This window comes from Plasmodium sp. gorilla clade G2 (assembly GCF_900097015.1).
Source record: "Plasmodium sp. gorilla clade G2 genome assembly, chromosome: 6".
Lineage (NCBI taxonomy): Eukaryota > Apicomplexa > Aconoidasida > Haemosporida > Plasmodiidae > Plasmodium > Plasmodium adleri (nom. inval.).
This window is the reverse complement of record NC_041698.1, coordinates 724,768-741,362: the sequence shown is the minus strand read 5'-3', so window position 1 is coordinate 741,362 and position 16,595 is coordinate 724,768. Positions and strand designations below refer to the sequence as shown.

The window sequence follows — 16,595 nt, the reverse complement described above, 5'->3', positions numbered from 1 at the left end:
AAAAAAAAAAAAAAAATATACACACTTGTTGATGTGCTATTATATATATGTATATATGTATGTATATATGTATGTATATATATATTTATGTATACATTTATGTGTTCAATTTTTTTATAATGTGTAAGACTATTCCACAATTAAGTTATCAAATGATCTATAAAATTCTATAAACTTTATCAACTTATTATACAGTTTTTTTTTTTTTATAAGTAAATTATTATTTGTTTCATTCATACTATCCATGTCTGTTATGATATTATATATATAGTTCCTTTTTTTATCACTTAAATAATTTAGAAAAAGATTAAATGTATCTTTTGTAAAATGAAATGGAGGTTCTATTCTAATATTTTCATAAATTAAATTTACCTTTTGAAAAATTTTACTTGCATCATATTCTTGCTTATTATTTTTAAAAAAAAAGTTTGTAATAAAATTACACATATTTTTCTTTTTCAAATCCATTATTTCCACTTGTATGATATTAATTTGTTTTTTTAATTCTTCATTTTGTTTTTTATAAAAATTATTTTCTTTTATTAATTTTTTTTTTTTTATACTATTTGTATTATTTTCTTCATCCATATTTATTTGAAAAAAATTTATTAAATAATCATGTGGATTTAAACTACTATCTTTATTTTTTATTAAATATAAAAAGAATTGTACAAAAGAAAGAAATAAATCACTATCACATAAATATTTCATAAATTCATAAAATTCTTCTTTTTCTTTATTATGAATTATACATTTTATATATTTTTTCATTGTATCATATTTCAAATCAATATTTGATGAAGACTTTTCAATTTTTTTTTTTTTTTTCTTTTTTATATCATCATCTTTTTCTTCTTCTTCTTTTTCAAAATCATTTATTATATTATCCTTTAATATATTCTGACATTTTTCATTGTCATCCTTTATATCTACTTCTGAAGGTTCTACAAAGCTTTCGATGCTACTATCATTATTACTACTCCACGTAGATATTACTTCCAAATTTTCAAGTAACTTACAATTCTCTTGTTCAAATTTTGCAGACATATTTGATGTAGTATTTTGTCAAAAGGGAATTATCTAAACACAAAGGTATATACATATATATATATATATATATATATATATATGATGTACAATTAGAATAACAAGGAGACATAAAATAATAATATTTATAATTTATAGTAAAAAATAATAATAATAATACTTCCGTAATAATATATATACATATATATATTTTTTTTACCTTCAATTTGGAGAGACATATTCAAAAAGTAGTTTAAAAAAAAAAAAAAAGAAATAAAAAAACCTTATATATATACAAAAAAAACAATCTGCAAATAAAAAAATTAAATATTTCAAAAATATATTTAATGTTTTAATAAATATTTTGTTTTATTTATTATTATAAATTATAAAAAAAAATTATTAATCATTGGGGGAAAATTTTATATAGCTCAAATATGAACTAATATAGAAGACCCAAATGTATAGAGTTTTCAAAAAAAAAAATTAGAAAAATAAAGAGAAACTTAAAAAAAAAATTAGAAAAATAAAGAGAAACTTAAAAAAAAAAAACGAAAATAAATATAATAATAATAATAATGATAATTCACAAATTGACATTATATACATATAAAAATACATTTTTGTCCTATCAAAAAAGACATTACTTATTTATTTTAATAAATATACTTGTAGAGACTATATAATAATATTTGTCTAATTAAGTGTTGACAAATATTTTTGCTCAATTTGAATATGTTTACATAAACAATCATATCCTGTTGTATACACACTCAATAAACCTGTTGCATTTGTTATGTCAGATATTTTATCATTATGTATATTTTGTATATTATATTCCATATTTCCAAAATAAGCATTATATATATATAATTGAGATTTAAAATATTCATTGGGTTGAATTATATTAGCTATAAAATATTCATTGTTCATAAATATACTTTTATTAGATGAACATGATAAACCATTACCAAAAGTAAATAAGGATTTGAAATTTCTTAAATCCCAAATTTTACTTTGTCCATCTAATCCTGCTGTTAACATATAAAATCCTGATTTATTAAATTTAACTGATTCAATTGAATATCCATTATGAGCATTAAATTGTGTATGTACTAATTTTGAATTATGACCATCCCAAATTTTAATATGACCATCATCACTAACAGATGAATACATTGTACCATCTATAGTACCATGGATATCATTAATTTGTGATGTATGATATTTATATGTATCTATTGATGTAAAACAAGTTAATGTTTCTAAATCATACATTTTTAATATGTTTTCATTTTTATTACTAGCATATAAAAAATCGCCACATGGATGTACATACAAAGATATATATGGATTTTTATCTTGAATAGATATATTTTGATATGATTCTTCAAATTCTTTACGTATATAATAATTTTGTTTTTTCATCTTAAATATTTTATTTACATCTATTATTTGTATTGTACAATCATCACTTCCAGAAAATAATATATTTTTAAATGGATGGAAATTTATACAATTCACTTTTCCTTTATGCTTATCAATATTATAAATTTTTTTTTTATTTTTTATATCATACATTTTTGATATCTTTACTATGTTATCTGAACCACCTGAACATAATATGGTATTATTATAATTTATATCACAACATAAACATTTGTTTTTGTGTATTAATTCAATTTGATCATTTACTTCATAAGAAAAGGTCCTTCTTACTCTTTCGCTATTAACATCGTAATTTAATATAAAATTGTTATTATTATACATTTTTAGTTTTTTCTTTAGAAGGTTGTTATCTATTAATTTTTTTAATATATTGGGATCATCATTCGATACATTATCAATGTGATATTGTTCCTCATCACTATTATTATCATTATTGTTATAATTGTTATAATTGTTATTATTGTTATTATTGTTATAATTGTCATTATTGTCATTATTGTTAATATTGTCATTATTGTTAATATTATCAATATTATTATCATCATTTTCATCATTATTATATTTTTTTTCATCGTCTTCTTGTTCATCCTTTTCTTTTTCTTCCTTCTTAACCTTTTCCTTATCTTCCCTTTTGATTTCTTCATCATCCACGTTTTTATCTTTTTTATAATATTTTTCCCTTTTAAGAAATTGGAAAAAATTTAATTTATCACTTTTTAAATACATGTTAAAAAGAAAATCACCTTTTACATTTTTATTTTCTTCCAAATTATTTAACTCTGCCCTCATCATATTATATGATTCTATTAGGTTGTCATCTAAAAGTTGTTTTAAGACTAGTTCATAAAAACCAATTTTATCAATATTTAAAAATATTTCTTTTCTTTGAACATTTTCAAATTTATATTCATCATCATAGTATTCTTCATCATTATCATAATCCTCCTCATAATCACCCTCATTATCCTCATGATAATTATAATTATTATCATCATTTGTATTATTTTCATTCAAAATATAATCATCAACTTCATCTTTTTCTCTCCTTTCTTCCAACACTCCTTCACCATTATTTTGATCTATTTCATCTTCTACCACAATACAATTATCACTATCATTATTTTTTTTATTCATTTCATTATTTGATGATAAAAGCTTATTAATAACATTCAAATCCTTCATGAATCAAATTAAAACTAAATATATAAACAAAAAAAATAAATAAATATATATATATATATATATATATTTGTTACAATTAATACATAAAAATATATAAATGAATAAATATTATATATTAATGTTGGAATCTCATTTTTTCTACTATTAAAAATTGTATAATCATATTTATCATTTAATTATAATCTTTTTTAATTTTAATACATAGAGAAATATAATTTATTTCATAACGTCAAAAAGTTAAATATAAAAAGAATAATATATAAAAGAATAACAAAATAAAATATATTTGGTTTAATAATATAATATATATATATATAATATAATGTAATAATATTATGTTATTTACATATTGTATTTATTATTATATATATATTGTTTATATATACGAAAAGGCTGTTAATTCTTCATATATTATAAAATATATATACTTAAAATAATGTTATACATTAATTATTATATTCCATATTTTTATTATCATACCAATAATTAAAAATTTTTCTTTTTTTTGAATTAAATATAAAAAAAATAAGATGTATAAAAAGAAAAAAAAATTTATAATTATGTTTATATAAAAATTATTATCTCATATAAATAATATATATTATTATGACCTAACATATGTTAATATGAAGAGAATAATTCATATTTTGTTAAAATGATATAATTAATAAAATTTTTTTTTTTTTTTTTTTTTTTTTTCTTAGCTCTATAATTATTTGGATATATATATATTAATTTCTTTTCTTTTTTTTTTTTATGATAATTAATTATATTAAAAACATTCTACTTATAATAAAAAAAATAGTTGTATATATAATATGTATATAATAATTCGTGTAATGTTAGAATATATATATATCTCTTTATATTAATAATACTGTTTTATTAAGTAATAACTTGGAATTTATGAAGATAATATTAATTTTTTAAATATGTTTTATAATATTATAATAGAAAATAAGTAAAAATATATATATATATATATCATTATATGTCGTGGGTTGAACAAAATAGAACCATACTTTCATTGATTTAATACGTTTCTTTGGCAACTTGAACTTATTCGAAATTATTATTCTTATTATTATAACATATAATTGGTTATCATATTTTTTTTTGGTTTCTTTTTTCCTTTATATATACAATTATTATTATGAATTAAATATAAAAGGTTCATCTAAACATACATTTCAATATCAACTATTTTTCAATTTTATATGTTTTGTCTATATTTTATAAATAATCCATTTATTTTTAATTAATAACCTTTTTATTAAAAACATGTTCAATAATAATAGAAACACACACACATTTTTAATAATACACCATACATATGTATTATTATATATTTATAGAAAAACTAATTATTATTCTTTTAACGTTTTTCTTATTATTTTTTTTTTTTTTTACGTATATCATAAAATATAAAATATATTAAATAATAAATAATAAATATTTATTTAGACTTTTCACTTCTATATCTATTTTTTATTTTAATTTTTTTGTAGTATTATATTACAACTTCTGCATATAATATATAAAAAAAAAAAAAAAATTATATACATAAATATATATATATATATATAATATGTGTATATTTTTTTCTTTTTCTTTTCCTCCTTTTTTTTTTATTATTCGATATTTTCTGTTATAATTCATTAAAATTCTATTTCCATTATTTTTTTAATTAATTTTTTTTTTTTTTTTTAATTGATATGCTATATCGTGCCATATTTTTTTATGATTAGGAGAAAATTATTTTTACTTGAATTGTAATTTTTCCATATTTCATTTTTCACTCTTTTATAAAATATATATATATATATAATAAAATAAAATAAAATAACATAGGATTTATATAATTAAGTTTATTATTATTTAATTACTTTTTCAACAATTATTATATAATTAATTAGAAGTGCATTAGATAACAACTGTCGAATACATATATATATATATATATATATATATTTTTTTTTTTTGTTCTTTAAATAGTTATTTTTAATTCGATACGACTTTGTTCATGTAAATTTATTATATTATTTTCTTCTTTATTCAATAACTTTTATTATATATACGTATATGTATTTATGTATACATTTATTTATTTACTTTTTTTTTTTTTTTTTTTTGTCTTTTAAATATTATATAAACACTTTGTCTATAAGTATTTATATAATAATATTTATCCAAAATTCACTTAATTTTTTGAATAAAATAGCTAGATAAATAATATGATGTTTTTTAAGTGTAACCAGGTCTTTACTTTCCTTTTTTTGTTGCTCTTATATTTTAACAATATTGTCTACACCCATGTAGATGATATAAAAGGTACACCCCAGAACAAAATAACATATGATAAAAATAATATAAATATAGAAAATATAAATAACGAAAAAAATGATAATAAAGACAACAAAAACAATAATAATATTATTAATAATAATAATGATGATGATGATGATGAAGATGAATATAAATTTTTATCTATGAAAAATTATAAAGATAGTTTATCAAAAAAATTAAATAATGAATATTCTCATATCAACTATTTAATAAGAAAAAGAGAAAATAACACTCAAGAAAATGAATATTTAAATAATAATGATGATAATTCATCCATTAAGAATTCAAAAAAAAAAAATAATAATATTATCATATCTAATGAAGATTATGAAGAACAAATAAACAAAAAAGATGACGATTTAATTGAAGCATTTTTCCCTTTTCTATTAAAAAAATTAGGCAATAAATCATTATCTGTTGATGATAAATACGACGATTATTATAATTTATCTAGTTCGCCTAGTGACACACATAAAGAAAATTCAAGCGATAATAATTTATTAGGATATAAATTGGGAAATAATCTAAATTCATATGTGACAGAAGAAAATGGAGTTTCTCAAACAAACAATGATGACCAACATGAAACTTTAAGCAATGTCTCAACAGATGTACAAGAAACTTCAAAAAGTGTCACAGAAGAAGTTGAAGAAACCTCAAGCAATGGCTCAGAAGAAGTTCAAGAAATGCTCAAAATGGATTCACATGCACCTCATTCGGAAAAAAGAGAGAATCAAAGAGATTTAACCAATCAACATATATCAAAAGGAACAAATTCCTTGCCAAATTCTCAAGTAAATACATTCAAAGGAAGTGAAGAGAAAACAGCAAAAAATCAACCCCCTATAGTTAATAGTGTAGAAAAAAATGTGCAACCTCCAAAAGAAAATGATCCTCATGCGGAAAAAATAAGAAGAACGTTATTAAAAGAAAGTAGGGATATTAAAAATACAACAGCCATAATAGACGAAACAGTATATAAATTTGAACAACTAATTATGAAAGGAAGATATTATGCTACTGCCGTGAGAAATTTTGTTATATTTAAAGTAAATTATATTTGTGAATATTCCAAATGTGGAGCTAATTCTCGTTGTTATATTATAGAAAAAGGTAAAGAACAATGTAGATGCCGACCTAATTATATAGTTGATATGAGTGTAAATTATTTCAAATGTATACCTATGAAAGATATGAAGTGTTCAGAAAATAATGGAGGTTGTGATATAAATGCAGAATGTACTATTGTTGAAGGTGCAGTAAAATGTCAGTGTAATCATCTTTATTTTGGTGATGGTGTTTTTTGTGTAATGAATTCGCAAACAAAACAAACTATATATATTTTACTTATAGTATTATTGTTAGTTTTTCAGAAATTTTTCATTTAAAATATAAATAATAAGGATAAATGACGATTCATATGTAAATATTAACGGGATTATTAATTTTATTTTTTTTTTTTTTTATTAATTCTTCCATTTTAATTCAAAAAATAAAATATTATTTTCCTATCTGGGGATTATTATAATATATATATATTATGTAATTTAAATATATATATATATGAATAAAATGATAAAAAAAAAAAAAATAAATAAAAAGGAGAAAAAATATAAATATATAAATATATGCAATATAATTATTTTTTAAATATAAATAAATATATATATAATATATATATGTGTTCTTTTTTTTTAATTACATAATTGTCGAAGGTATAGAAATTAAAAGGGGGGCCACATTTCCTTTTAGTATCATAAAATTGATATTGTCATTTTTGAAGATTGAAAAAAACAAAAAAAATAATAATAATAATAAAAATGTAATTATTAATAATTATCATTATTATTATGAAAAATATTGATATGAAAGCTAATGTAGAGAGGCTGAAAAGGTCTTGTAAAATTATCACAAATAACTTAAAACATCAGAATAAATATTTTATTTTTTTTAAAAAAGGTAAATTAATAAATATTAAAAAAAAGGAAAATGAAGAAAAACACAGAAAAGATATTACGTTTCAGAATAATTCAGGATATTATCAAAAAAGTTATAAAATAAATGCTCCTATAAATAGTAATAGTATAAATGTTTCTTTCTTTTTTTTGAATTCATTTATTCAAGATATAAAGGAATATAATAAATTATATTTATTCAATAAAAGATATTTAGGGAGTAATATATTATATAATCAAAAAGTTAAAGAACATGAAGGTGTAAATAATAAACATATTGGATTTGAAGATATTATAAGAATTTTGAAATCATTAACAAATGTAAAATATAATCATAAGTTTAATTATAGCTTAGAAAAAAAAGTAATATGGTTATTACCACATATATATGAAGAATGTAGAATGAATTATGTACATATGTCATGTATTGTATATAATTTTCATAAATTAAAAAATAAAATATCAAACGAATATAAAAAAGGAATATACAACGAATTTAACAAGATATTTGTAGATAATATAAATCAGTTTAGTTTAAAAGAACTAATTATTATATTAAAATGTTTAATAGAAGAAAAATGTGTACACAATGATAAAATTATTACTTATTGTATTTTTAAATTTATCTATTATATGTGTATGGATATATTATATTACAATAAAAATGAAAACTTTTCTTTAAATTTTCTAAACATTTTAACAAATGGTCCTTTCAAAGAATATATCAAAAACTATTTTATCTTAAATATTAATAGTATAAATATAAATGATGATATAAATTGGTTTTATAATTTTTTATGTAATAATAGTTTTAATGAAGATCATAATAAAAATATTTCTCATATAGTAGACAAAATGTTTACTTCGAAATTTATAAATACATTTTTTACCTTACACGATATAGCAACGTTCTTGAATTTACTTAAAATATATAATAATTTAAAAGGCTTACAATTATATACATTTTTATCACATATATATATATCATTTAAATATATAAATATAGTTCAACCTTTTTATGAACATATAGAAGAAAATTTTTTATCTTATGAACGTGGAGAGAAATTATGCTTTTCAAAAAAAGGAAATATAAAAAATGAAATAGTAGATATGAATAAATATATGATTGAAAGAAATTCACATAATTTAGAAAAAAAAAATAAAATGTTCTTACAAAATATCTCAAAGAATATGGTTAGTATAAAAGATGATATAACTTACTACGTAATTCATTGTAATGATAATAAAGATAATACAAATAATATATGCAAAAATAGTATGAGAGAAAATATGCATAGCTTATCTGTTATTATATATTTAAGTATTAAGAATAAAATGAGTAATAAATTTTTATACATCCTAGGGAATTATTTATTATTGCAACGTATAGAATATATAAATTTAATGGATATATGTAACATATTTGATTTACTTATATATATTAATAATAATAATAATAATATATATAATAATAATAATATTTTGTGTCAAGATAAATATCATACAATTTTTAAAAGAATAAAAAATTTAATTATTAAAGAGAAGTCTTACAAGTCATATGCCATATGCTGTATATCTATAACGAGAGCTAAAAATGAATTGTCTACACATTTTAATCATCATGTTATTAATATATTTAAAATAATTTTAAAAAAAATAAATTTTCATAAAATATATAGAAGAGAGAATACTGTTATATTTATTAATATTGCAAATTTTATAAAAGACCAAAAAGTAAGTGCTTTGTTTTATTTTTATTATTTAAAAAAATTTTCTTATATTTTTTTAAAAACGTTAATTGATAATAATGAAATTAATAATAGTAGCACATATCAAGATATATTCATAAATATAATCGATTTGTATGATATACTTAAAACATTTACTAATATATTGAAAATATATGAAAAGAATAATTATTTTGATGTTATCAAAAAAAAAGATATAACACTATCTTTAAATTTATGCATGGAATATATATTACAATTCTTAGAGAAAATATGTTTTAATAAAATTATAAAAAATGGAGACAATTATAATGACAAAAAATTAAAAATATTAAATGAAGTATGTTTCCATATAAATTCATTTCTTGTCTTATTTAACAAAATTGATGAATCCAATAAAATGCATAAATCAACAAAAGAATATTATTTTAAAATACTAAATGATTTTAAAAGGGATATTTTAAACTATCATAAAAAGGATATATTTACTATTATGTCTGATACGAACATGAATATAAATGATAATATTGAAAAAATATATAACAATAATAATAATAAGACGAAGAAGAAAAAAAATGTTTTAAATATTATCAATTTTTTATTTACCCTTAATGGATATAATAATAACTCAAAGTTGTTATGATTTCAAAAATAAAAAAATGAGTATCAAATATTCTTTTGTATTTTAATATGCCTTACTTTGTAAGGCCTTTAATTCGTGTGTCCGTTCGGACAAGTATTTAAAATTTAATTTATATAAATTAAACTGTATTATATAAAAAAAATATATATATATGTTTGTGTGTCTATTTATGTTTATATTATTTTATTATTTTTTTGTAGACATATATATATATATATATATATATATATATATGTATATATGTATATATGTGTGTGTCAATTTATATACCATTAAAATATATTTGTACAAACTTTGAGCTAATTTTTAGCCCAAACAAAATCGACACTTCGTTTTTTTTTTTTTCTTTTTTTTTTGTTTTTTATTTGTTTTTTATTTGTTTGTTCTGCACGATTAAAAACGAAAAAAAAAATTTGAACGAAGTAAAAAATATTGATTTGAAATAAAATAGTTATTTTTTTAAAATTATTATTTATTTTTATTTTTTTAGTTTTGATAATTTAAATGTTTATTTTTTAAAATATTAATTTACACCATTTCTATTTGTTTTTTTATCAAACCATATAAAAATGAATATGAATATGATTGTCGTTTACATAATATTTACAGCGTGCCTTATCCTTGTTGCCTGATGGGATTTCCAATTAAAAAGAATTTTTTTATAATTTTTTTTTTTTTATATACATCATGCTTTATATATTCCATATAATAATTTAGACAGTATAAAAATGTAATTATATAAAGAATATCATTTTATTTAATTTTTTTATGTATAAATTAAATATAATTGTATGAAATATATGAGAATTAATATAAGCTAAATATATATATATATATATATATATTATATGTATGTATTAATTTTATTATGTTGATGATTTTCATATAAGAGATTATATAATGCCCTTAAGAAAAAAAAAAAAAAAAGGATCATGAATTTTAATATCCTGTTCATTTTATACCCGCTCATTATGATTGTTTATTGTTCACAAAATGTAGATTATGAAAAAATACAAAAAATTGTAAATGAAGCTGATGGATGTTCATCAGATGATGTAGATTATATGAATAATTATATAAACAAATTATATTGGATATGGACAGATAATCTTTTTAGATACTTACGTATTAAGACATATATATATGAAAATGAAGAAATTTATGAATCTATAAATAATAATATTATTATTAATAATTCTTTTCATAACATTTTGGATTTATTTAATGATAATTTTATACAATATAAACAAAGGGATGAATATACAAGAAAGGCTTTACTTATTTTATCAAATGAACAATCACTTAAAAAATTTATAAGAAAACATGTACCTAAAAGAGAAATCAAATTCTTTCAAAAATTATCTACAAAAGAATTATTAAGACTTTTATATGATGAAAAAAAAAACTTAATTAATTCTTATGAAAAATATAAAATGTTTGATGAATTTAGGGATGTAGCAAATTCCAAATATTATTATCAAAAGGAGTTGCTTGATAGTAAATCAGAAATTAAAACAGAAGATAATATATATCCAGATAAAAAAAATAGTCCAAAAGATAACAACAACAACAACAATAATAATAATAATAACAATAATAATAACAATAATAATAATAATATCAATAATAATTATTTATTAAAAAATGTATTTACCCTTGATATACATAATATACCCGTAACAAAACAATTATATTTTGATTACTATGATAATAATAAATGGAATAAATATTTTTATTCATATGAAGATGATATAATAACATAAAAATTTTAAATTATACTTATATATTAATACTTAGGCAGGATATATAATACCTATCATCAAGTAAAAATATGGAATGGTTTATATTGTACATATATATATTTATATAGTTTAATATTTTGAATTAATCAAAAGGTTATAGTTAAACATAAAAAAAATAATAAATAAATAAATAAATAAATAAATAAATAAATAAATAAATAAATAAATAAAATGAATGTAATTTTGTATACACATATATATATATATATATATATATAAAGATTAGTATATTTTTATATACTCATAAAATTTTTATTCTCTTAACACATTAAGTATAAAAAAATTTAAATACATATATATTATGTGTTTATATATTAAATATTTGAATTTATATAAAATTATAAAGATTTATTTTTTGATTGGATAAAAAAATTTTGGTTCCATTTTTTCCATTAATTCCACTTGCTTTTTATAAAATTTAATAAAAAAATAATCCTTAATTTTTGCATACCATTTTATATTCGTTAATGCCGTTTTTTGGTTCTCTTCACTTTTATAAGCATCAATTAAATTTAAAGCTGAAATTTTATATTTTATGTACTTATTATATTTCAAAGGGTTATAATCCTTATTATGTAGCTCCACACTTTCATCGACATCGTCATAAATTGAATTTACATCGCTTAAACTTAATTCTAAAACATTTTTATTTTCTCCTAAAAAATGAAAAAAAAAATGACATAATATATATATTATAAATATATATTTTATATATACACATTTTTATCTTTTGACAAATTTTAAGCATTACCAACTCGAATCCTTTGGATTGGTCTTTTTCCAAAGAGTAAGGATGTTGATACGATTCTTTTGGGAATAAGATTTAACATTTATCAAATCAGTATAATATAAAAAATTATTCCTAATAAATATAAATGTGATTACACACAACACATTTAAGTATATATATGTATATCAGTTCTTTCTTTATTTATTATAATTTTTTTTTTTTTCCTTTTAAAGCATTTTCTGAATTAACGTAAAATATGTAAATATATATATATAATGTTTTTTGTAAAGAGATATGTATTTAAAATTCTTAAAATTTTTAAATAATTATGTATTTTTTTTTTTTTTTTTTTTACGTATTTCCACTATACATATAATTTATTATAAGTAAAATACAGTAAAATAAATATATGTATTATATATACATATTTATTCAGAAATTATATTTTTTTCCTTGAAATTATAAATTATACATTGAATTTTGTTTTACATTTATTCCAAAAAATTACTCCCGAATTTTTATAAATTATTTTAAGATATACACCTTATATATAATGTACATATATTTTTTTAAAAATTCATTTGAAGGTACGCATTGTATATAGTATGTTTTTTTTTTTTTTTTTTTTTTTTTTTTTAGTATATGAAAAATATATTGAAGAAAAAAAATATATAATATATTATATTTTAACATATAAAGGATATTTATTTTAAATATAAATAGGACTTTTACTTTTTAAAAAATAGAACAAGTATAAAAATATATTTAAGGATAGTTGTTTCATCTATAAGTTAATATGTTTTAAGAACATTAGGATTTTCTAATATATATAGATTAAATGGATTATATCAAAATGTATTTATCACAATCGTGCATATATTTAAATCTAATTATATATATATATATATATATATATATATATATAATATAGTGTTATTTCCTTTTTCATTTTATTATTTTCCTAATAAACAATAATGAATAATATAGGTTATATAAGTCTTTTTATATACCCAAAATATTAACGATATATGAATATACTGCAAATTTATTTAATTTTTTTTCTTTTTATAAAATGATATATCTTTCATTTCGTAAAGTATCAATTTCATTATTCCTTTAAGGACAAAAGGATAGAAATTGAAAAAGGAATAAGAAATAAAAATATCCTAATTAATAAAAAAAAAAAAAAAATTCTATATTTAAATACAATGAATTTAAAAACATTTACCTCATGCAATATTATGCAAGGCATATAAGATCAAAAAAAATAAAAATATTTCCAAATTTTCAAGCCATAGTTGTGAATAAAATGGTTAGCATATATAAAGCTAATCAAAAAAAAAAAAAAAAAAAAAAAAAAAAATATTATATATATATATATATATATATATACATATATGTTTAACTATTTTCATTTAATTAATTAAAATAAATTAAATAATTGAATGCCTACAATTATATATATATATGTGTATATACTTTAAAATGCAACCATCAACAACACAATTAGGACATATGTCTTAATATTCTATTTACTTCTTTTAAATAAATTATTTTATTAATATACATATTGTGTATTTTTTATTTATTAACAAAATAGCCATTTTCCAACCAAAAGGAAAAAAAAAAAAAAAAAAAAAAAAAAAAAAATTTGCTTAAACATATATGTATATATATTATAGATAGCCAAATATATATTACCATATAACCAAAATGAGAAAAAAAAAAAAAAAAAAAAAAAAAAAAAAAAAACCTATGTGAATAAATTATTCCTAGATACATAATCATAATTATGAAAACATAACTAAATAAAAATTGGATAATTTATATGTATAAATTTTTTTTTTTTTTTTTTTTTATATAGAATATATTTTTATAAACATTTTTGAACTTAATTTATGCATATATTTTAATAGAATGTAATTTTCCTTTAAGGAATGAATTTTTTTTAAATTAAATATATATATTCATATATTTACATATATTTTTTTTTTTATTTTAATAAATAATATATATTTATATATAATACAATAAATTCTATTATATATTTAAAAATGCAGAAGCTAATTTATGTATCATTATTTTTTTTGGTATTCTTTGCATCAAAATTTCCCGTTGTTCTTTCCAAAGATGATGATCAACGTCATGGAATGGATTCTTATAGTATGAATAAATATAATGATATTTATAGACTTAACGCAGACAACGGAATTCACCACAATTTAAGACCCTCACCATATATTGATATAGAGGATCTAGCTAAAGGAAAGGATAATGCGTCCGATTTTAGAGAAAATGAACTATTTAATATACAAAATGATGCAAGTTCTAATACAGGTACAAATGATGAAAAAGTTATTACACTATCAGATAAAATTTATACTGATAAAATAAAAAATACTATTGAATACAGAAAATGGAGAGCACAATCTAAATTTAGGCCCCCCCCTAGAGACCCTGAGGAAGATATGTTTGTAGAAGGATATAAACCCATAAAAGGAACAGATGATAATTTATTACCTCATAAAAAAGAGAAGCAAGATTTTGAAGAACAAATACAAAAATATGTAGATCTAGAAAATGAATTACAAAAGCAAAAAGAGTTAGAAGAAGCAGAAAGAAGGAAAAAGGAAATTGAAGATGAAGAAAGAAGAAGAAAGGATATTGAAGAAGAAGAAAGAAAGAAAAAGGAATTAAGGGATGCCCAAAGAAAGAAGGAAGAAATTGAATTTGAAGAAAGAATGAAGCAAAAATTAAATGATGAACAAAAGAGACAGAAAGATTTGGAAGAGATAAACAAAAAGGAAAATGATATGCAAGAATCATACAAAAAACTAGAAGATTTAGAATTAGATAATGTGGATACGAAAATAAATAATAATGATACGTATGATATAGAACATTTAGTTAATGATGACAACAAATTATACACTAAAATTAATAGAATAGTTTCTGAGGTTTCTCGAAGTAATGAATTATATGTCAATATTATGAAATATATAACTCTCATGTACACTTATCATGTTGATATAAGAAAAGAAAATTTTACTAATGGATCTATATCAATTTTTTTAACATTTGAAAATCCTAAAATGGGAAATGACCTTGCTAATATAAATATATCATTTTTTGCCAGTGAACAAACAACTGATACAAATGAAGTTGCAGAAGTAAGATCGAATTATTTTACTAATTATAACATGAATGAATTATTAGAAGATAATGCATCTGGAAAACTTTTATCTCAAGATGAATATATAAAAGAGTTGGTTAAATATAGTCATTGGTTTAATTCATCTAATAAAGAAAACTTAAAAAATAAAAATTATGATATGAATACGAATATATCTAAAACTTTACAATACGTTATAGATAATAATATTAATCTTGCGGATAATTTTATAACATTCAATAGAACTAATGAAGGAGAAGTAACAATATCAAAATTAGACGATTTTCTCAATGAATGCTCGAACGTAAAAGCTGAAGATATAAAAAAAGAAGAAATTAAAAAAATTATGAAGACTCTAAAAAGAAAGGAACAAATTATTCAAGAAGTAAAAAATTCTTTGATTAAAAAAGATATTGAAAAATGTAAATTATATACAACAATTCTTATGTTTGGTTCTTCAATATATTCTAGTATAAAATATTTCTTTTTATTAATGTTATTTGTTATATACATTTTGTAATAAAACCTTAACTATTCATATAATTGACATTTATAAAAAAATA

At 18.4% G+C, this 16,595-nt stretch overlaps 7 protein-coding genes across 7 annotated transcripts; 4 read left to right on the top strand and 3 right to left on the bottom strand.

The window, feature by feature from the left end:
• Window positions 1-129: 129 nt before the first annotated feature.
• PADL01_0618600 (conserved Plasmodium protein, unknown function) lies at window positions 130-1,047 on the bottom strand (the record flags this gene model as incomplete). The annotated part of the gene is made up of 1 exon (XM_028680922.1): window positions 130-1,047. The coding sequence occupies one exon, from the start codon at window positions 1,045-1,047 to the stop codon at window positions 130-132; it is 918 nt and encodes a 305-aa protein (XP_028537351.1).
• A 675-nt stretch (window positions 1,048-1,722) lies between these two features.
• PADL01_0618500 (cleavage stimulation factor subunit 1, putative) lies at window positions 1,723-3,657 on the bottom strand (the record flags this gene model as incomplete). The annotated part of the gene is made up of 1 exon (XM_028680921.1): window positions 1,723-3,657. The coding sequence occupies one exon, from the start codon at window positions 3,655-3,657 to the stop codon at window positions 1,723-1,725; it is 1,935 nt and encodes a 644-aa protein (XP_028537350.1).
• Window positions 3,658-5,891: 2,234 nt separating this feature from the next.
• On the top strand, window positions 5,892-7,391 carry PADL01_0618400 (merozoite surface protein 10; the record flags this gene model as incomplete). Its single annotated transcript, XM_028680920.1, has 1 exon — window positions 5,892-7,391. One exon carries the CDS (start codon window positions 5,892-5,894, stop codon window positions 7,389-7,391), a length of 1,500 nt encoding a protein of 499 aa, XP_028537349.1.
• Window positions 7,392-7,853: 462 nt separating this feature from the next.
• PADL01_0618300 (conserved Plasmodium protein, unknown function) lies at window positions 7,854-10,328 on the top strand (the record flags this gene model as incomplete). The annotated part of the gene is made up of 1 exon (XM_028680919.1): window positions 7,854-10,328. The coding sequence occupies one exon, from the start codon at window positions 7,854-7,856 to the stop codon at window positions 10,326-10,328; it is 2,475 nt and encodes an 824-aa protein (XP_028537348.1).
• Window positions 10,329-11,260: 932 nt separating this feature from the next.
• Window positions 11,261-12,091, top strand: PADL01_0618200 (conserved Plasmodium protein, unknown function; the record flags this gene model as incomplete). Its single annotated transcript, XM_028680918.1, has 1 exon — window positions 11,261-12,091. The coding sequence occupies one exon, from the start codon at window positions 11,261-11,263 to the stop codon at window positions 12,089-12,091; it is 831 nt and encodes a 276-aa protein (XP_028537347.1).
• Window positions 12,092-12,478: 387 nt separating this feature from the next.
• Window positions 12,479-12,960, bottom strand: PADL01_0618100 (conserved Plasmodium protein, unknown function; the record flags this gene model as incomplete). Its single annotated transcript, XM_028680917.1, has 2 exons — window positions 12,479-12,786; window positions 12,882-12,960. 2 exons carry the CDS (start codon window positions 12,958-12,960, stop codon window positions 12,479-12,481), a joined length of 387 nt encoding a protein of 128 aa, XP_028537346.1.
• Window positions 12,961-14,914: 1,954 nt separating this feature from the next.
• On the top strand, window positions 14,915-16,552 carry PADL01_0618000 (conserved Plasmodium protein, unknown function; the record flags this gene model as incomplete). Its single annotated transcript, XM_028680916.1, has 1 exon — window positions 14,915-16,552. One exon carries the CDS (start codon window positions 14,915-14,917, stop codon window positions 16,550-16,552), a length of 1,638 nt encoding a protein of 545 aa, XP_028537345.1.
• Between the last annotated feature and the right edge of the window lie 43 nt (window positions 16,553-16,595).